The sequence below is a fragment of the Cebidichthys violaceus genome, unplaced genomic scaffold (assembly GCF_023349555.1).
Source record: "Cebidichthys violaceus isolate CVI_PGR_0920_01 unplaced genomic scaffold, fCebVio1.0.p SCAF_12, whole genome shotgun sequence".
Classification (NCBI taxonomy): Eukaryota; Metazoa; Chordata; class Actinopteri; order Perciformes; family Stichaeidae; genus Cebidichthys; species Cebidichthys violaceus.
In genome coordinates, this window is record NW_027176285.1 from 12,359,008 (window position 1) to 12,381,012 (window position 22,005).

The following is a 22,005-nucleotide window of genomic DNA, read 5'->3' on the forward strand; positions in this document are numbered from 1 at the left end:
TACAATGTAGTATTGCTACTTTTACTTCACAATCTGAATATTTTATTCTTCATTATCAGTTGTTAAAGGAGCTCCAGGTACCAAAAAAGTACTTTAAAGTGGAGTAGAAGTAGAAATTAGAAAACATTTTAAGAAACTCAAGTAGAACAGAAGTTACTCAGAATTGTACTTATGTACAGTACTTGAGTAGATGTACTTAGTTACTTTCCACCACTGCCTCGAAACAGTATTTTTAATGAATTAAATTGTTTCATCTACCGTTAAAGTAGTTTTTTTTATGTTTTCCATGTGTTTCTGCCAACAAAGTAACTAGATAAATGACAGCTGCAACGATTATTCCACTAGTCATTTATTAAGCAAAATGCTAAATTGAAATCTTTGGGTTTTGTACGGTTTGTCGTAAACGTTACCTCGGGTTCTTGGGAAAAGTTACGTTTTTTTTCACGTATTTTCTGACTTTCTGCACTGACGTCCTGCAGGTGTTTGTGCTGTGAGTCTTCACTGGTGTCATCTTGTATTTTGTGAACAGTTGGAAGCCTCCAGTCTCCCTCAGCAGCTAATCTGGCCACGTTGCAGTCCTACAGGCCCCTCCTGAGCGACTATGGACCTCCATCTCTGGGATTCTCACAGGTAACTAACATTTTATCTCAACATATTGCTATTTAAATGGATGTGTTGTACCTCCACGAAGTAGAGGGGGGCTAGAGTGCACTTTTTGAATAGCTTCTTAACATCAATTAGTAGTATTAGTATAAGGCTATTTACTGGTTTATTGTCAGGATATTTACCAGTTTATTATAGAGATAGTCACTGGTTTATTATAAGGATATATACTGGTTTATTATAAGGATATTTATTGGTTTATTATAAGGATATTTACTGGTTTATTGTAAGGATATTTACTGGTTTAGTATAAGGATATTATTTATTTTATATAGATGGAAATAAGCATTGAAACAACAATATACAGTATGTATAGTCTTCTGATGGTGTTCTGTGTGTTTACCATCAGGGCTCTAGTGGCAGCCAAGTGCCTCAGAACAAATATGCAGAGCTGCTGGCCATCATTGAAGAGCTGGGGAAGGAGATCAGGCCCACGTATGCTGGAAGTAAGAGCGCAATGGAGAGACTGAAAAGAGGTAAATACAACTGAATACTTCTACTCAAGTACTGCACTTAAGTTAAGCACAAGTACATCAAGTTTGTACTTAAGTATTTCCATTTTATTCAACTTTACACTAGTCTACTACATCTCAGAGGGACATGTTGTACTTTTTACTGTACTACATCTCAGAGGTACATATTGTACTTTGTACTGTACTACATTGTCTGATAGCTTTAGTTTTTACTGAAGTAAACGATCTGAACACACACTGCATATGCAGATGAATTTGTGTAAAGTGTGTTACTCTAAACTGTATTTGTGTCTCTTTACAGGAATAATCCATGCCAGAGGGTTGGTGCGTGAATGCTTGGCTGAGACGGAGAGAAACGCGAGGTCTTAGCTACGAACACCAACATTCCTCCCTGCAAGAAAAAACTAACAGTGTGCGTCTCATGAAAAAAAAACAAAAAAACAACTTGCATGGCAGTTCCTTTTGAGAAGAGGAAGTAAATGAACAAAGGATGGAAAAAAGCAAGCTCCTAGAGAGAGAGAGAAAAAAAGAAACGATAACACAATTCATGACTCCTGAGGTTTCTGCAGGATTCATTAAAATCATGTTTTGGGTTCCTGGAGTTCATTTGAAAGAGTATCATGTGTTTTTATGCCCCACTTTTGGGATCTTAGTTTTGACTTCATATTTAAAACATTTGGTTTATGCATGCGAACGGGCCCGGGGGTTAAATTGTAGACAGTGCATGGCTTGTACAGAGGTAGATGGAAACGACTTGTTTTTGATAGTACTTTGGTCTGTTTTTCGGACCCTTATAACACACGTGACTGAGTGAGGGAGGGGCAGAGATGTGCCAAATGCATCGGTTCATTCGTGTTCAGGGTGGTTTTGGTATAAGAAAAAAGGAAAATGCTGTTACTTGCATCTTTGTATGTATTTATTACTCAGTGTAATAAATTGTATTTTCAATACAGTTGTCATCGTTTGATTCAGTGCATTTTACACATTTAGACAAATCTTGACAAGAATTATGATCTTTACATCATGAAACAAGTTAAAATACTGTATGTGTAGAGAAAAAAAGTTGTGAACCGTAAACATGTTTTAACTGTCAAAGGTGAGACCATTTAAAACCCAAAAATATGTATATTTGAGAAACTGAAACCTAAAAATTACTGCAACGATGAACTGATTTAAGATTCATATACTAATCATTTCAGCTGTAGTTTGTGTGCATCGTACTTTATTGTTATAAACAATGAAGTTAAAAAAGAGGGCAATTATAATTAAAAGGCAAACATAAAAGTCTTTAAATCACAAAAATGAATGAGGTAGGTAACAAAAAAGTACAAATAAAAGGCCAAAATATATGAAATAACTTAAATAGACTTTAAAAAGAAAACTAGGACTCTTACTGAATATGCACGGTGCAATGCTAATAATTTACTTTAATATAGGATGTGCATTAGATAATGCTAAAAGCTGTACAGTAGAGTGCATAATTGTCATTAAATGTTTCACATAATTAGCTGTACATTGAATTTACCGTTTGTATAATATATGAATATAAGAATAATATGTATATATTCAGAGGCAGTGGAGGAACAAGTACTCTGATATTTTACTCAAGTAAAAGTAGCAGTACTACGGTGTAGAAAATACAAAAAGAAGGTAGAACAATGTAAACTGTCTGCAGGTCCTCTTCTGTCACTTTTTGTCCCAACAGATGTGTACGCCCCTCCCCCCCATGAACAGCCAATAGAAACACAGAGTGAAAGTGACGACCAATCACGGCGCTGTATTTTTTATTAGAGCTCGACCAATAGCGACGCGAGGACTGTGAACGTTACGGCAGCACAGAGATCACTGCAGTGCAGCAGCCAACCAGCAACCAGCTAATAGCAGCTACTCGTCTACTCACACAGAAATATGGAGGAAACGAAGATACAAGTCAACGGGTACGTTAACTATGTATTTTATGTATCTGCGCCATTGTTTACCTTTCTGTTTATGTGTGTTGTAATTTCCCGCGCGCTGTCCAACTGTGTTTACAAAGCTGTAATAAACACAACTTAGCTCAACTTAGCTAGCTAGCTAACCAATTGCTTGTCAGTTGTAGCTATTTGGCTGTCTGACACCATAGCTACAGAAGCTAATGTAGCTGCATGGCTAATTATAGCTGTCTTGTTTAATGTGTTAATTGCTGTGGTGGTAAAAATGAGCTATTAGTAGTCAAAACATGGCCAGTTCAGACATGAGTTCAGACGAGCTGTCACACAGGAAACGCAGGTCTTGACAGACAAGGAAAGGTGGTAGATGCTAATGCCTAATGTTTACACATTAGCTTGAATATTGCTGTTTATGTTTTGTTAACTGTTGCATGTTGACTGCAGATATAAGGTTAGAACTATGGCATGCACTGGGTGCTTATTCTGAGCTATAACAGCTGTGTAATAAAGCTTATTTTGACAGTTAGTTTAGATTATATTACTTTATTGTCATTGCATGACAATAAAGTAATGAGTAATGTGCATGATATTATACAGAATCAATAGAATGTAGAATACACTAGGTGTATACAGTGTTATCTCTGTGTAGGAATAAGCTATGCACAGTATGAACAAAGCAGACAGTGCAGGTATAGTATACAATATGAAGTGCAGGGTGTGATTACTTGTAGTAGATATTCTATACAGAATAAATATCTGGAGGTATGATGAATATGGTGTATACGCTATAAATCTGATGTGTTCTGTATGGACAGTGCTATATGAATACTCTATAGGCGAGTAATACAGTATGGACAGTAGTAGTATAAATGTGTGTGTGTGTGTGGAGAGTGTAGGAAGTGCAAGTAAGTAAGTGTGTGCAGTAGTTTGGCAGCGTTGGCCAATCCGTCCTCATCACATGTCTTGTTTCCTCCTTCTCTTGGTTCCTAGCTGTCAGACTGACCCCCTCTGCATGGGCCCATAAACATGTCCACAGATGACAGTATCTCTGAGGATGTGTCCAGCTCGGGGGCTCTGAGCCATTGCCATGTCAGTCCTGACGGGGATGGGGGCAAGGAGAGTGAGACCTCCTTGGTGTCCTCCGAGGGGACATCGGCCTCTGGGCTGGCCGTCTCAGAGGACAGACACACAGCCTCCCAAACGACAGGAGGCACTGTGGAGAGCAGGCCCACGGACATCACACCAGCACGCAACAAGATCAGGTGCAGCAACTGTAAACACGCTGCTGTTTATGGAAAACTGTCATTTCTATGTGCAGAGATAAGATATGAAACTGCCAGTTTAGTCTAGTAAATGTCCTCCCACATATACATTGTGCTAAATCTAATGCTAAAAATATGAATCTATTTCCTGTAAAAGACCATTGTTGTAGTTTTCTGAATTTCCTTGAACTTCACAGAAAATGTATTAGGATTTAAAACTTTTGGAGCTTTAATCTTGTCATTGTTTTCATTTTGTGGCATCCAGAGTCCTGTGCATCTTTGTCCTAATCTGATATTTAGTCCTGGTTGGATGTATCCTGTTGCAACATGCATATATTACAATCCTTTGGTTCAGCATGTGAATTAATAGTATGTGCTTTTTCTCGCAGGAGTCTGTGTCTGAGCACAGATGAAGCATTTGAACAAGGGAAGAGCCTCCCATTCATCAACCCCAGCTCCCTGGAGACCCTCAGAGCTTTGGTGCAGGAGATCCAGAGCAGCGGAGAAACCGACCCGGAGATCTGGAAGGATTGTGAGGTGAGAAAAACACCACAGAGCCTGAAAGGCAATAGTTACTGTAGAACGTGGAAGTGAGAGTGTAAATGCTCGCTGAGGACGTTGACAGTGAAGTTGGGGTTAGCAGTTCTTCTTGTGCGCTGCAGCTGGCAGCCTCAATTCTGAGCTGTCACTTTTATTTTTTTTGCGGATCACACCTGACAGTAAGACACACACACACACACACACACACACACACACACACACACACACACACAGCACCTCACTGCAGCTGATCTTTTCAGACACAGGATGTGATTTGCAGGGAACAGACAACTGGGATGTGCTACAACACCAAAGAAACTTCACTGCATAGTTCATCAGGCTTACTGCCTTTTTATTTTACATACCTGAGCAAAGACATATCTGATCATTAACGCATATATTTGGTAGGTTATTGAATGACCAAATGACGAAAGAAATATTGTTGCTTGTGTCACCATCACAGTGGTGCACAGCTGCTTCCCCTCAGAAATACAAATACTCTTCCCTCACTTACTCACTCAGAGTGTTTACATGTATTTAAAGGTATATAATGTTTGTAGACAGCATTTTCAATTCTCCCCCCTCTCCCTTGCTGAGAGAGAGAGAGAGAGAGAGAGAGAGAGAGAGAGAGAGAGAGAGAGAGAGAGAGAGAGAGAGAGAGAGAGCGAGCGAGAGAGGTGTTCTATCTAGAGAGTGAATGAAGAGCGGGACCGTCGTTAGTGAGAACAATCGGGAGAATAAAAGGTTATTTTCTGATTTGGTAAAGTAGAAATCAGACTGGGGATTATATATTTCCCATTAGATCTCCGCTGGAGAAGCTGATTTCTTTGCCATGTATATGTATGTATATGTGTAATGAGGAGGATGTCGACCAGGCACATGGTTCTGTTTCTGCTGCATTGCGTGTCTGCATTCATTCACACATGTTGGGCTGCACACAGATGGTCCGTGTGGACCCACATGTAGACCACGTGTCGACAATGCAGCACATTGAATCACTACAACAGTAAAATATGTTTACGACACAGAGGTACTCTGCTTGGAATAATCATTTTTAACAAGTTAATATACCTGATTTAAATCAAAATCTTAAGCTTGCGCCTCCTCTTTCTCAGAGTAACCTGGTTTCTTGTGTGTGTGTAACTGTACTGGCTCATTAGGTGAGCTGTATGGGAGCTCATGCTTCAATTTAGGATCACCAGATGTTGTGTTTCCAGTTTGCCTCTATAGTATGAAGATGAAAAGACAAGTCAAAGGCAGATAAGGGATGTCAGTGTACATCAACAGTGATTAAGATTCACCATGGCTCTGCCCCAGCTGTTGTCCTGTAGGTTCACGTCGTGCTTTGAGTAATTACAGATACATTTTTTTCTGCAACAGGGCCGATGGTTGCATCTGTTTCAGCTGGTTGAGAAGCAATACCAAGGGCAGATACTCGCTCAGCAAGAACAATACCAGTGCCAAATACAGGTAAAGCTGCATTTAGTCATGTCTTATCATGGTACAATAACTGTTTATCCGGTAAAACAACGTTGTTGTTGTTTTGTTTTTTTTGTCTTCCAGTTGATTCAGGATGAAATTAAGGCCCTGGTTCAGCTCCAGAACCGCCAGCCACACACAGATTTCTCTCCAACTTCGGTGACCAAAACTCCCCCAAACACAAAGGACTATATGTTCCCCCTCATCTCCAGTGATTACAGGCTCCCCAAAAACGTGGCCAGTGACAATGACAGCCTGGCAGCCCCGGCCCTTCTTCTCCCTTTTACCTCCCCTTATCCTCCCCCCCTTATCCCCCAGAGACCAGAGACCACTGACCTGGAGGGGGAGCGGGCGACCACGGTGCTCAGCAGCGGGTACGGGACTCTGTCTGCTTGGGAAACGGGTCTGGAACCTGCTGGGTCTCCGGGGGAGGATGAAGAGGGTTTTCAAGGAAGGGAGAAGCACCACTGGTCCCCTGACCTCCAGGAAGACACAGAGACAAATGTGATTGGGGGCCAGCAGGATTTTTCGCATGTCAGGACTCTGGGAGTGGATGAAACTCGCCCGTTAGACTACCAGCAGAGAACCTCTGGGTAAGGCTGACACACAGACTAACTAGCTCCTTGTGCAGTTCTTGTTGTTTCCCAGCAAAAAGGCCTTCAATGGCATTTGAAAGTGTTTTTGTAGGCAATAATGTTAGTTTTAGCAAAAAACATCTGGACAGTTTCCAGTACTGTTGTTCCAGACCTGTATGTATCGACTTAAATGAGTTATTTTTTAATTGTCTAATCCATTCATGTAGTTTCTGCTGCATATCGGGCTAACGGTTCTGTTTGATGAGTTATTAAATCTGCAATAACTGTTTCTTTTTGGGCCACTTTGGGGGAAACAAGCATCATCACCTTTTAAGTTGATATGATGAACTTGTTAGCAACTAGCATATACAGAGGAACGTTATCAATAATTTGGAGTCTTTGTGTCACGTGATGAATGTAAGTTTAATATTCTCTCTTTTAGCTCTGGTTTGGTCTTCACCGACTCCTGGGGGAAATATCTGTCTTGTTAGCTGCTAAATGTCAGTAAATTGGTGGATTTGGTCAATAACTGGAGGCCATATCGACCTACTGGTTTTCATTGTTATATTTCACTTTTAGGCCGGTATGACCACATTCCGTTTGGTCTTAAAAACGTCTTCAAAAGTCTTAAATTCAATTTTCTACTTAGTTTCTTTGTTTTATTTTTATTTTTTTGTACACTCGTTGAGATGAAAAATCTCTCTTTCAACAATGTCCTGGCCACAAATAACACGTCTGCAGACATTAAAACAAAACAATTTAAAATGCACAAAATTAAAGAATTCTAAGATATCAAAAAAACATTCTTAAGTCTAAACATCTACAGCCAGATGTTCCAAGTCATTTAGAATCACTTTAAATTTGTCAAATGAGACCGGCTCACGAAGATTCAGGTGATTTTGCAACCGATTCCAAACTGAAGGAGTATACTTAACGAAAGTATATTATATATTAGAATACTTAAACACCCTGTATCCCAGTTCAGAACAGCCTTAAGGGACTTAAAGGACTTAAAACAATAACCTCCCGTTCTCACCCTGACCTGTTGTGTTGGCAGCACCAGCCAGCTCTTGACCTCCTGGGCCCAGAGGCAGAAACTCAGGTCCAAGAGGAGCAAAGCAGGACCGGCTTCATCTCAAATCCCTGAGTACGAGGAGCAGCAGCCACTCGGCATCAGAGAATCCCACAAGCAAAACCCCCCAGAGAGCTCAGACCTTCCAGACCAGGTACAGCTCACCAAGCGACTTGATGTAAATGTCTCTTGTGGTTGTCCTGATTACGTTCCCGCTCTGCTGAGTCTAATCCACTCCTCTCTATCTGGTTCCAGCAGCGACCGGCCGGGCCGCCGTCCAGCTCTTTCCCCCTGAGGAGGAGTGACAGCCTGACGTCTGAGGCCTCAGGTAACAATTCACTGACTCAGACTGAAACACAGCGGGAGGAAATCACTCTGTGACGGTGATAGAATACACAATACAGGACGTCACATGCTGTTATGTTGCAACTACCACAAGTGACAGTGAGATGGCACTGCTGTATCTCTGAGGGCTTCTTCATGAGGAACAATAATCATTTCCTGAAACATTTCACACACTTTGACAGGTATCACCTGACATCATTATGAAGCAGAGCTGAACTGTCACTGACAGCATGTCACGTCCCATAGTTTATGTATTCATTATCTGATTTACCGTGCTTTATTTAAAGTACTCTTTTCATTTAAAGGATGAGTCTGGTAATGTTTGATATGTTTTTTTCTCTCAACACATCCCATGAAAAGACCACAACCAACAATGCATCAGATCGTGTCTCAGCACATTGGTTCCTACTGCAATCATAAATCTTTAAATCTTTAAATATGTATATATATATATATATATATATATATATATATATATATATATATATATATATATATATATATATATATATATATATATATATATATATATATATATATATATATATATATATATATATATATATATATATATTTTAGGACTCAGTAAACTGTACTCTAGCAAACAAACGGGAGGAGATACTGCATTTGTTGTGGACTATTTACAGCGGTGGATGAATCCACATTTGTTGCTCTAGTGAGTATTTGTGGCAGCAGGACGGTGTTTGTGGGATTGAGTCAGAATAAACTACAGTGTGTGTGTGTGTGTGTGCGCGTGTGCGTGTGCGTGTGTGTGTGTGTGTGTGTGTGTGTGTGTGTGTGTGTGTGTGTGTGAGAGAGAGAGATATATCAGGCTTTGATAGACAGATATTACTTTTTAGCAGATACGGTTTTGGTCTCATCATTGAATTTATTGACAAAAGAAAAATATAGAATATCTCCAAACCCATCTTTTAAAATTGACTATATTAAGAAATATGCAAGATTTGTATTAATATTTCTACTTGGAATATGCAATATAGTGGAGTGTACAAACCCTTTTTAGCATCTTTACATAAATCCCTTTCCAGATTTTGATATGCATGAACATATGCTTATGCATAGAAAGACACATTTAAAACGTCAGTATTTGTTACTCAGTCATCTCCATCTTCACTTCCAGTTCTATATGTCCGTTTACAACTTTCTCTCACTCCAATAAAAATATAACTGTACGTTAGAACCAAGGGAGCTTGTGTTTCTACTATCCCCATGAAGAAGAGGGAAGGAGCCTGAAACGTTGTAGGAATCATACAAAATCTGCTGCCATTAGAGTTTTAAATCACAAATTTGTAAGTCTACTGTTACATTTTTAATATTTCTTTTTTCCACTTTCTAGTATTAATGGTTTTTTTTTTACTTCCAACAGCTTTGTATCCCTCCTGTGTTTCTAAACTAAACATGACTCCGATAAAGAGTCTCCAAGTTCAGTGTTGGCTACCGTACTTCATGTTTTCTCACAAGATATTTATATATTTTTCTACTAGATTAAATGACACTACTTTCTCCACTCTGTCGTAGGCCTCACGTATTGGCGTCTGACTGAGAGTGAACTGTATCACCCGCTACCGGACAGCTTCGACAGCGGCGCTTACCTCCTCCTGCAAGAGGCATCCTTGAGTCTTGTGAGTGACAACTAAAAATACACCTGTAGCCTACCTGTTCACATTTCTGTTTGAGGAACCTCTCGTCCTGAATGTCTCATCTCCGTCTCTTGTAGACTCCGTCTCAGGAGCCTCGTCTGTCTCTCAGAGACATCTATCACAACAAGCAGAGAACTGATTGTAAACGCTCCGACTGGGAAGGCTCCGTCACATCCAGTCCTTTGTCTCCACAGGTACTTCTCCACACTTCTCATTAGTGATCAGTTTATTATGGGGCTGAGCCTCTAACCCAGTTATTCACAGAGACTAGGTTAAGACCAGGCAGCAACCTCTGGTTCTGAAGAGTGAAGCAAAGTGTTTTAAAGCTGCATTCTCTCTAGTGTCCATCAGGGGGCGACTCCTCTGGTTGTATAGAAGTCTTATATTCTTATTACCTCAGTAAACATTGTAAACATGAGTTTATGGTCTCAATCTCTAGTTTCAAGTCTTCTTCAATACGGCATGATGTTCATTTAGTAAATTATGGTCCATTCCTGCATTGGGTCACCATAGTTTGTCATGTAATAGAAGTGGGTTCCCCACACTGCTCTAACCCATGTTGTTGCTTTCTTAGATGTTGACTTTGGACCCAGCAGCGAACCAGCGGCAGTCAGATCGAACCTCCGGCTTCACTTCGCCCTCTCACTTCAGCAGCCCGTCGTTCGCCGCTCAGCCCCCCCACTACCCCAGAGTGGGGACCCCCGTCACCCCTGACAGTCCCAACCCCGGAGACACGGACTGCATCTCTGACACCTCCAGCGCTTCGGCGGCCGGACCTTCCCCTTCTAACGCGCAGAGCTTGTGGGGGAACGCGTCCCAGGCCGCCCCGTTTACCCTGCATGGTAAGACCCCGCCCGGCTCCCACACGTCCAGCCAGCAACGCGGAGCCGGCGCCCCCTTGGCCAGCGAGGAGGAGGGCAGTCACACCCACACCAGCACCCTGAAGCCTCGTCCAGCCTCTGGTGCGTCTCTGAGTCCTGCAGCCAGTCCACACACGGAGAGGGCGTCATCACTGGAGGATCCTGTTGTTCTTTCTCTGTGAGTGTAACATGCACAGGTTTTAGCTTTTATCGCTCTGTGTTGTTTAATCCCACAGAAGTCGTCCACTTTCAACAGTTTCATTCATCTTCTTTTCTTTTTGTTCTCCTCAGACTGAGGCAGAACCTGAGAGAGAAGCACTCTCGACACGTGGCGGATCTGAAAGCATATTACGAGTCTGAGATTCAGATGCTGCGAGACAAACTGAAACTCAGACATCTGCCCCGGGATCTAGAGAAGAGCAACCAGGCCCTCACAGAGAGGTATCTCTTCAGTTCTTCATTCATTAACTGCACATAGGAACTCTTCCTGCTCTATTTTCTCACTTGTGTACGACATTACTTCTAGACAGTAAGGGACGGGGATGATACAAGATGGTGCATTCGTGATTTGTATTCACTATGTTTGTATCAATATGATATACAAGGTTTTAGAGAGAAAAAAAAAGGATCAAAAGGGCAACTTACTAACTTTTTCTGGAGTTTTCTGTTGCATCTCACAGCCTTCCTCGGCTGATAGTTTTGAATGTCTAGATTGAACTTATTCACTCCGTATATTTACATATTATTCAGTGCATGAACAGCCATAACATGCGTTACAGGAACGCAGAAGTCAAGCCATTAAACAAACTGAGGTATTGACTCGTCTTTGAGAATACAAATGATTCATATTCATAGTTTAGAGACCCCACATTTCGTTCCCTAACTCTGTGTTCATGTGATTTGTGTTTGTTTACAGGTGCAAACACCTGGAGGAAGCTCTGGCTGAGGCCACCGGTCACATTCAAGAACTCGAGGCGACAAACAGCTTGTTGGAGAAAAAACTGGTATCAGTCCTCAGATTCCTTTTTACATTATTTATCATAAGTGTTTTACTTTTATTATAGCAAACAGCATCTGTTACGTTTATGTGTAGAGATAAACATATTCTGTTATTTTAAATGTACTGCTCCACAGCAAGGAAGTCCAAAAATATACAATGACTAAAACATAGAGCCACGTCACACATTCATTTTGAGTCAGAGAGTGGCGAGCTATAAATGCCTTGAATTCAATTTCATAATGGTCTTAAAAGTGATTTACTTTGTCTATTTGAATCTATTATTAGGTCATAATTTCTACCAGACCTTCAGCTTCTTCATATTGGGCTTTAAAGTGCGCAGAAACTTTGGATGAAGAGGATATTTTAAGTTTGACCCCAATAAACAAATCCTGCATATAACGTATAATACTCGTCAAAGGAAACCTTACCACGACGTCGCATTAAGGCTATTGTAGGTAAAGGGAGAGGAGGAATATTCAGAGATTAAAGTCGTAAATTTACAAGAACAAACTTGGATATTCTCTAACATTGAAGCGTTGAATTTATGAGAAAAGCCCTCCTAATATTCTCTGAGATTAAAGTCATAAATCTGCGAGAAAAGGAACCAAATCGCTTCACTTTGCAAGGTTGGCTCCACTTCATCACACCGCCGCTTGTCGTGTGTTCTACCTGCAGCGGAGCACCTCATCAATTTTGTATTCTGCAATCAGTACATCAGTATCCATTCCCTAATTCTGACGTGACTTTCGCTCGTCAGGCGGAGTGGCCGGACCGCTACGCCGTAGCGGGAGCTGCTGTGAAGTCCTTGCAGCAGCGGCTGGAGGAAAGCAAGCGCTCGGGCAAAGAGAAGGACGCCCTGGCAGCACGATTGAAGGCCCACGTTCGTCAGCTGGAGGAGGCGCTGCAGAAAACCTGCAGGGAGGCAGACGAGAGGGAGGCGAGGAGGGAGAGAGAGTACAAGATGCTGCAGGATGTGAGTCTGAGATAATATCACATCACCGCTCACCTCCGAAGTTCACCTTTTCACTGGAACCTTGCTTCTCTTGTTCCTCATTTTTTTGTATTAAATGATGTACTCAGAATACGTTGAATTACTTTCCCCACTCTGGAGTTACCGTGAAATATGTTTTTCTTTCTCTTTAGCATTTATTTTGTAATCTGGGAGACATATAAGAGTTCCTTATTTACCAATTTATAAAGCCAGATATAGAAGAACGCCTCATACGTCTTATTAACAACAACCTTTTAACAACTAGAGTACCGACACATTTAATTTTCTTACTGACAGAAGATGGAGTTTGGAGAAACAGACATGAGAACCAGCACAAGGAGCAAAGTAATGTTCTGCTGTGGACGTATTTTAGACTCCTAAAATCAAACTGCATCTACTGTAGTAAAACATCCCAAAAATCCCTTTTCAGATACATAAGATCCCAATGTTTTAGGTGCAGCGATGGATGGTATGCAGATGTTACGGTTGGGGAAAGGAGAGCACTGGTGTCAGACCGGTGAATAACTGTCTGTCATCAACACTGATGATCTCTATGACGGACGTCTGTTGTTTTGTGTCCTCAGCTGCTCGGACAATATGACTCTCTGGTGAAGGAGCACGAGGGACTGAAGGTAATGGATCTCTAACTGGAACAGATACATAAATATATATATATATATATATATATATATATATATATATATATATATATATATATATATATGTATGTATTATACATGTTAGATCATTTCAGCTGTGACAAACATGTCTTCATTCATCCTTTTACATCCACAGAACAACCTGGTGTCAACAGAGAACAAGCTCGTCGATGCCACCGATCAGATATCAGAGCTGAAGAGGTGAGAGGACTGATTGTGTATCAGCTTATTATTTCATGCTCTAACCAACTCAAATATCAATACAATCTGTTTCATGCTACACTTACCTAAAAAAGTGGCTCAATCAAGGGTCACAAAATGCAACTGTTAGCATTTTGTGACGCTTGATAAAATCACTTCCTTAAAGGAATAGTTCAACATTATGATGAATTGCTGAGATTGAAGTGAGAGGATTAATAGCACGTCTGTAATGTGAATGTGAAGCCTGAGGTAGCAGATGGTTAGCGTAGCTTAGCATAAAGACTGGAAGCAGGGGGAAAGGTTAGCCTGACTCTGACCAGTGCAGGTTTAGAATTGTTTTACATTTCCAATTAGTTTTATTTCATTTGAATGACTTCTCAGATGTATTTTAGATTAGTTATAGTTGTTTTCTGTTATAGCGATGTTTACCTTTTAGTTTTCTATATTTGGTTTTAGTTTTATGGTCATTTAGTTTTGTTTCTGCCTGGTATGATGTAAGTATGTAACTACATAGCTGGAGAGCTGCTTAGCAGTGGCCATCGTGTTTAAATCTTTTCATTTGGTGGATCAGCTTGAGCACTTTTTTAATGACCACTCAGAAGAAAACTTACTGAAACTGAAGTTTACTTTACTACAACATTTAAATCGTGTGAAGCAAAGATCTCCTGGAACGACCGGTATGTTCAGGTTCTGTGGTTCAACGTCACGAGAGTTGACAGAAATTCATACTTTCTCCTTTTTTTTCTGAAGTGATATGTTATACATAAAAAAAACTAAAATTAAAAATAATTCATGTTCATTTTTATTGATATTTTCTTAGTTTTTTTTAACCAGGAAATAATGTTTCAGTCTAGTTTTATTTTTTCTTAAAGGTTATTTATTTAGGTTCAGTTTACCAAAATATTTTCACTGCTTATTTAAGTTTTAGTTTACGATAATAAGGTGTCAGATAACTGACACGTTACATCTTGTTTAATATACACAAAAAGAGTTCAACAACCTTTTGGTTTCCCTTTAAAACAAAGTGACCATGGTGATGTTTTTAAATGACATTGGACCCAGATTCACTCTTAACACACAACAAGAAACTATGCGTATATATCTCATAACTGAGATGTGACTCTACAGCTTTTTGTAAAAGAGCTGCAGTGGAGGCTGGATGACAGCGGGGAGACGGAGAGGATGAATCAATACGGCCCTAATGATGGTCTCTGTGCTGTCGAAAGAAATAGATAACAGCATTCATCGGCCGACGCTACGCAGCAACTTTCCACTGCGGTTTCAGCTCCGCCTGCAAATTGGCACCGATTGCAGCTCCCGCGAACTCCGCATTGATGAAGTGCGTCGAGTCGATTCAGCGGAGTCACGGACAGATAACAGACGGCCGCTCGCAGAACATCAATATGTGTGTCACAGGAGCGCTTCAGCTCGGAAACAGAATCACCTGGAGGGAGCGGCGAGAGAGACAAACAGAAAAGACGGAGAGGTTCAGAGACCTGTGAGTGGTCTTTTAAAAAAAAAAAAAGAAGGAATAGGAGACAAGGAAAGAAGTTACTACAATGTACGAGGAAGCTAGAAAATATAGTGATTCAGATCTGCAGGAACATTTCCAGCCTCAGGGTCTGATGGAGTGAGAGAAGCTGCAGGAGATGTTTTAAAGATTGATCTGGCTCTACTTCTTGTCTCCTGCTTTAGTTAGGTACCAGAGGTCATTTATAATACAGTAAAGGAGATAATGTGTCGATATAAAAGTCAGCTGTGGGTTATATTACTTCATTACTTTGTTGGGAGAGAAAGAGTTCCTGTGTCGTCCTCTTTGCTCCGAAGCTGTCAGATTGATGAGCTCATCAACACAAAGTGTGAAGCAGGCGTCCTCCGGTTGGTGCTCAAACAACTAGATAGTAGATAATAAAAAGCAAAGGAGCGATGCTAGTCTGAATCAGTCATAAAGAAGTCAACAGAGAGTCTGTCTGTATCTTTAAGTCTTGTGACCATGTATTGTCTCCGTCTGCCCCCCCCCTCAGAGTAATCTCCAAACTGGAGTCTCAGGTGAAGCAGCTGGAGCACGAGAACCAGGCCAGGGCTCGTTACTCTTCCCACAGTAACACACAACCGTCTGGGGCTGGGTGAGCACCTCCACGTTCTGATGATCTGTCTCTCTTATGCATCTACAGTCGGTGCTGTAGGCCGGTTATATATATATATATATATATATATATATATATATATATATATATATTTTTTTTTTTCCTCTTAACACGTCCACAGTCTCTTCCACCATCCTGACCTGCTGATGTCACCCAGTAAATGCACAGCGGAGCCAGACGTCACCCGCAGGAAGTCCCCCTCCGAGCAGCTGAACGGCGGCGGCAGAAGATCCCCGTTCCCTCAAACGAACCAATCGAGTGTCCACAGGAAGTCACAGTATCCAATCAATGATCAGTCGTCAGGACCTGGAAGCTCTGTGGGCTCCTCTTCAGCTGGTGGGAGCTGGAGGTACGCTGTGGATGTAATCAGAATCAGCGTTATTTGGAGTGTTTTATAGTTTGTATAACAAAACAAATAGTGCTAAGAAGTAAATACTGAATGTACAGTACAGTATGTATATGTGAAGATGACTATATACTGGTATATACCTCCTGTTCTGCAGGTGTGCGTCTCCCCCGGAGTCTGAACAAGCTCCGCCTCAGCAGCGCCACCAGGAGCAGAGCCAGCGGGAGGCCGCTCGCAGGGAGGGCTCCTGCTCCCTGACGCCCATGATGAGGGCCCTGATCCAGCTGGAGGAGACCAGAGCCACGGAGAGCCGGGCCCCCTGTAAGAACAGCTCCACCACCCACAGTATGACTCACACTACAGGCTGCATCCACACTGATCGGTTTGAAAACACAAACATTTTCGCTATGTTTAGCGTCCACACTACTCCATTAGGACTCCAAAAACGGAGACTACGGGGGTTGTGTTTTACTCTGGACGGGCAGAAACCGAGACCTACGTCACAGAAGGTTAGAAAAGGGGACCCGTAGTTTAGGAATACTTCTCTCCTTGTAAGCTATTCAGTTTTATTTGCAAAGATTTTGAGGCAAGTGAAACAGAAGATGAGGAGGAAGAGCACATGGCCGGCTGTTCCCTGCAGCTCCAGCAGGAAAAAGAAGGGAACAATGGCTGCAATCAGTTTTAAAGTATGCAACTGTGATGTGAAGTGACTGGCATCCAATCGGGACACTATTCTAGGTGATCAGAGCGGTTAATCGCAGCAAAGCCCGACATGTTTCATAGTTTAAATGAGGAAACAGTTACCTTCTAAAACAGAGACAGTTTTGTTGTATTTGGATGAAATATATTAATGCTCATCACACTTTCCTAAGTACACAACAACTCGGTCCTCTAGCTGAAGGTTTTTTGAATTGGACCTCATCACGTCTGTGTGGTTTCTCTCCACAGGGGTCGGCAATCAGAGGACCACCGTCGGGTTTGTGGAGCGGAGACACAAAGAGGTGATTCAGGAGCGAGGAGGGCTTCAGGCGGACTGGGAGGCGGTGAAACCTGGAGGAGCCACGGCCAGAGCTGAGCTCAGAGGAGGAGGAGGAGGAGGAAGAGGAGGAGGAAGAGGAAGAGGAGGAGCAGCTAAAAGAACTGCAGCTCTGCTGAGAGCTCAGAGGAGTCTGTCTCCGGAGGGCCACAGATCCTCGTCACTGCCTCCTCCGGAACATCGAAACAAACCCCCAACTACGCCCAGTACGTCCTCCCAGTTAAACGTCTTCCTGAAAGACTTCAGAAGTGGGGTGGAGAGTTGTTTTTGTTGTTTCCAAGCATAACTATTTAATTAATGCTGTGCTATTCTCTCTCTCCTCCAGCAAAGAGAGGAACTTTACTCATGCCCATGTCCGCTAAGTCCAGTCCTAAACGCTGCCCCACTGAGAACTACTCCACCGCTTTTGGTCACCTGATGCCGAGACAGGAGCACATGCACAAAAGGTGAGCAACACACAGCTTCTACGGTTTGGTTTTCTTTTTTCGGGACTTGGATGAGAAGATCGACACCACTTTCATGTCGGTGCGTGGAGCGTGGAGCTCCAGAGGCATAAAGGGGGGGGGGGGGGACAGCTGAGATATCTCATCAATTACTGGATGAATTGTGATGAAAGTTTGTCCAGACGTTCATTTTCTCTACAGCTGCTGTTGTAACGAGGCTGAGGCCCGATAGCACTAATACACAGGCGACAGATGATGCTCTTGTAACACTCAATGTGCAACACAGTTGTGCATTTTTAGTGGAAAAGGTTTTAAAATAGCTTTCATTCCAGGGACACATGCCTCTGCAGTCGTTTCAGGTATTTATCGGCTCCAGCTTCCATCTGCAGCTATAGAAACATGACGCCCAGGAGGACATGACCCTTTTCTGACTGGATGCTATGCGATGGCATCAAAGTGAATATATATATATATATATATATATATATATATATATATATATATATATATATATATATATATATTTATTTTATGGCTTTTCTGTGTTTTGAAAACACTCTCATTTTGGTAGAAAAAAAAAAGCGTATTAGAGAGACAGAACAGCAGCTCATTAAACAAGACTTCTATCTCTACATTACAGTGGACGAAGTAGTAACTAAGTCACATTGTGTGCCGTCTACAGGACTGATGAACAAGCTGACCAGAGACGCCATTCACTCCACAGCAGCAGTCCCAAGAAGAGACTCCAGTTCACGTCAGACAGAGAGGACGGTAATATATTCCAGATAATATCTAATATCTAATAGATGTTTAAAGTAACAGAGGTCGGAATGTGGAGCATTTAGGCTCTCTTCTTCTCTTGTGGTTTGACCATTTGATTTATGTTTGTTTTTGTATTTCTGTGGGAGTAATACTTAACAGCACAAATGTTAGTTCTGCACTTTTTTATGCTTCATGTGTTTATTTATATATGTGTGTGTATATATATATATATATATATATATATATATATATATATATATATATATATATATATATATATATATATATATATATATATATATATAAATAAAAGTGTGTTTCTGGTTAGATATAAGGTGTGTGTGTGTGTATGTATATGTATGTATATGTGTGTATGTATATATATATATATATATATATATATATATATATATATATATATATATGGGATTATAGAACGTTTATAGAAAGACAGTTTTAGAGCAAGTTTGAAAGGTTCATCCTCTGTATTTGGGATTGATCATGATTGATTCATGACCTTTTTTTTTTTCAGGCGGCCAAATTGTGCTTTTTCTTCTTTACCTGGGTTAGGGTTCACCTGTATCATCTAATACAGAACAACAGCTCAGCCATGAATTCTACTTTTTCAAAGTGTTTTTGTTGACGGTGTCAGAAAGGTGATAATTCTACTTTAAGATAAGAAAGAACTTATTTTTTTTATCTTGAGGGAGAATGTTTAATAGTCTCATTTAAACTCTTTTTAGCAAATGCCTTTTTTAAGACGCGCAAAATATTTATAATTCACGAGAGGAACGTAGAACAAACGTTGAAAACGCTTACTCTTCTCTTAAAGACCTTATATCTAACCAGAAACACATATTATTATAAAAAGAAACACTGATTTTGAGACGAGGGAACTGGAAAATGCAAAACTGCCGAGTCATATCTGAGTTTTAGGACTCATTCCTGCAAAACCCAAATGTGCACAGTGCCAGGAATATGAACCGGTGAAGGTATTCTGTATCTGTATTATTGAAGTTGTGCTGGAGTGCTTTCTATTTAAATATCTTTCCCTCCTCATGTATGTAAATGTCTGCTCTTACATCAGACTCTCTCTTGTCTTCTCTCTCCCTTCAGACCTCCAGCACACCGAGTTGTCCCGCAGCGTGAACCCACCGGAGGGGAACCCACCGGAGGGGAACCCCCAGCTGGGCTGGGACAAAGAGGATCGGGGAGTCTGTGCCGGGTCCGACCCGCAGGACTCCCGCGAGGACTCGGGACTCCGCTCGCTGGCTGAGGCTGAGAAACTGTTCGATGAGCTGACGCAGGAGAAGCTGCAGGTGAGGTTTTATTTTATTTAATTTTCTTAAATTCTTAATTTATTATTTTATTTTATTTATTTTCTCCTGTTTATTTTGTATTGTTGTTTGTTTTTTGAGGGGTTTTTATTTTTTATTTTTTATATATATATATATATATATATATATACATTTTTTGCCAAAGGTTTAATTTGATAAATAATTTAGTTTAAAGCCAATTCTAAACATGTTTTCCCTTAAAATAACCTTGTTTGTGTTTGTGTGAATAAGAGTGCATTTAACTTTCTATTAAATCAATTCATTAACCAGTATTGTGGTAATTAAAAAATAAATACAAAAGTTGTGATCAGTCAGGAATCGACGTGGTTTTAGATATTAATAGCTTCTTGCAGCGTAATTCTTCTTCACCACAATAATTAAGATCAGTGTATATGATGGAATAGTGGCATTAAAATGTCACAACTCCAGTCTAATAATCTCCCACCTGACATCTTACGTAACACAGACTTCATTGTTTTCATACCAACGCTAAATGACTTCTATTTTTAGTTTATGTCCTGGTCATAAAGGGACGTCAGAGACTAATCAGATGAGTCCAGTCAAAGTGTTTCAGCCGGTCACGTGCCAGCTTGTTGCATCAATATAATTATTTTTCTTAATGAATGATTAACCTGTCTGTCTGTGTGTGTGTGTGTGTGTGTGTGTGTGTGTGTGTGTGTGTGTGTGTGTGTGTGTGTGTGTGTCAGATTGAGGCTGCTCTGAGCCGGATGCCTGGATCAGGAGGGAGAGTGACTCTTCAGACCAGGTTAGACGAGGTAAGACTCCACATATTGATCTTATATCTTCATATCGTTTTCTCATGTTTGCTTGTGTTGTAATTGGAGCTGAATGGTTCGTAGATTAATTATTGAAGTAATTGTTGTTCCAGCTTCTCTTACACTTCTTCTTACACTGTCATCTTTAGCATGCTGACGTTAGCATTCAGCTTTTATTTGAAAACAAACCACAGTTGCACACAGCAGCACATGTTTTCTTAAATTAATACAAATTTTAAAATTAGCTGCCACTTAAATTTCCCGCTCTTCCTTCCTCCTCAGGTGGCCTTAGAGAACCGTCTGGAGAGACTGAATCGTGAGCTGGGATCCATCCGCATGACTCTGAAGAGGTTCCACGTCCTCCGCTCCTCTGCCAACACATAGCGACGTCCGTCTCTTTCTACATCGCGGCGTCGACGACGCTACGACAGCAGTGTCTCGGTTTTATACGCTGATAACACCGATTGTCTCCGTGTGCCATGAGTACCATATGTACAGTAACTCCTCCTCGCCATCTTTTTTATACGTATTACTCTGGGATATTTTTGATATGTCTGAAAGATATTGCAATTTTTTGGAGTATATTTTTTAGTAATGCACAGATTTGTAAAAGTCGTTTACTTTTTTAGTCACAGAAATTATTAATATGATATGTTTTACTTGCCATATTCAGGTGTAGATTTTTTTTTAAATCTGCTATGTGAATGATTTAAAAAGACATTTCATCCACTTGGGAAGTATCACTGCCATTTTTGTTCATGTGTTTATGGACATTTTTTACATCAGATATTTATTTTATGTTTCTGTACATATTTTACATGTTTATTTCTTTTTATTTAGTATTTTTTTTCTATTTGTTTTGGGCCAAATTTATCAAACTTGAAAGAAATGTTATGTTTACTTGAATCAATCGCCTTTTTTCTTTGTTTACTTTTCATTCCTACCTGTCACTTTCTTTTCTTTGTGTTTCATATAGAGGAATAGAACCACTTGTAATATCCAAACCAGCACACTTTTTCATTCCACACACACACACACACACACACACACACACACACACACACACACACACACTTTCTCCTCTAGCAATGCTTGTGCATGGAATGTCTTGCACTGCTTCCTTTTGCCATGCATTTTATTTTCTACTTGACATGAACTTCACTGGAACTAAAATGTTATTGTTGTACAATAAATTAAGCTTTTTTAAATATATAATTAGAAGTATTCTTTATCGTGTTACTATGACTGACTAGTTTATGAAACACAATGCTGTGATTTATTGCACTCAAAGTCAACGGAAGTAAACGAGTTTCACCGAAGTGGCGCAAAGACGCATCAGCACGCAATGGAAAATTACGGTATTTTTCGATGCTAATTTAATCTACTCTTTTGACAAAGGAAGACTAAACTAAAAAAAACATAAACTGGCGAGATAACAGTAATAAATGT

At 40.6% G+C, this 22,005-nt stretch overlaps 2 protein-coding genes across 5 annotated transcripts in view; both read left to right on the plus strand.

Moving 5' to 3' along the window:
- LOC137869209 (cyclin-dependent kinase 2-associated protein 1) overlaps positions 1 to 2,084 on the plus strand; it is a 3,415-nt gene extending 1,331 nt beyond the window's left edge. Inside the window, exons 2-4 of the mRNA XM_068706450.1 lie at positions 530 to 630; positions 1,013 to 1,139; positions 1,438 to 2,084. Coding sequence (XP_068562551.1) covers positions 530 to 630; positions 1,013 to 1,139; positions 1,438 to 1,505 — 296 coding nt within the window. The 3' untranslated portion in view covers positions 1,506 to 2,084. The remainder of the gene's footprint in view (positions 1 to 529; positions 631 to 1,012; positions 1,140 to 1,437) is intronic.
- A 908-nt stretch (positions 2,085 to 2,992) lies between these two features.
- Positions 2,993 to 21,771, plus strand: LOC137869210 (M-phase phosphoprotein 9). 4 transcript variants are annotated; one of them, XM_068706451.1, is made up of 24 exons: positions 2,993 to 3,073; positions 4,055 to 4,326; positions 4,716 to 4,863; positions 6,247 to 6,336; positions 6,430 to 6,938; positions 7,978 to 8,146; positions 8,248 to 8,320; positions 9,877 to 9,980; positions 10,076 to 10,192; positions 10,573 to 11,036; positions 11,150 to 11,299; positions 11,775 to 11,862; positions 12,616 to 12,831; positions 13,434 to 13,481; positions 13,645 to 13,709; positions 15,734 to 15,835; positions 15,978 to 16,205; positions 16,360 to 16,547; positions 17,151 to 17,444; positions 17,564 to 17,684; positions 18,364 to 18,452; positions 19,560 to 19,762; positions 20,488 to 20,556; positions 20,839 to 21,771. In XM_068706451.1, the coding sequence occupies exons 2-24, from the start codon at positions 4,091 to 4,093 to the stop codon at positions 20,938 to 20,940; spliced, it is 3,873 nt and encodes a 1,290-aa protein (XP_068562552.1). In that variant the 5' UTR covers positions 2,993 to 3,073; positions 4,055 to 4,090; the 3' UTR covers positions 20,941 to 21,771. The 4 variants fall into 4 exon arrangements, with proteins under 4 accessions (XP_068562552.1, XP_068562554.1, XP_068562553.1 ...); XM_068706453.1 differs by having other exon boundaries at positions 16,360 to 16,523; XM_068706452.1 differs by having other exon boundaries at positions 8,251 to 8,320.
- Positions 21,772 to 22,005: the final 234 nt, after the last annotated feature.

Excerpts from the sequence above, each read along its gene's own strand:
- LOC137869210 (XM_068706451.1), top strand. The coding sequence starts at position 4,091 with ATGTCCACAGATGACAGTATCTCTGAGGATGTGTCCAGCTCGGGGGCT. Across the intron at positions 11,300-11,774 it reads AACCAGGCCCTCACAGAGAG|GTGCAAACACCTGGAGGAAG; the intron begins GTATCTCTTCAG and ends GTTTGTTTACAG. Across the intron at positions 18,453-19,559 it reads CACGTCAGACAGAGAGGACG|ACCTCCAGCACACCGAGTTG; the intron begins GTAATATATTCC and ends CTCTCCCTTCAG.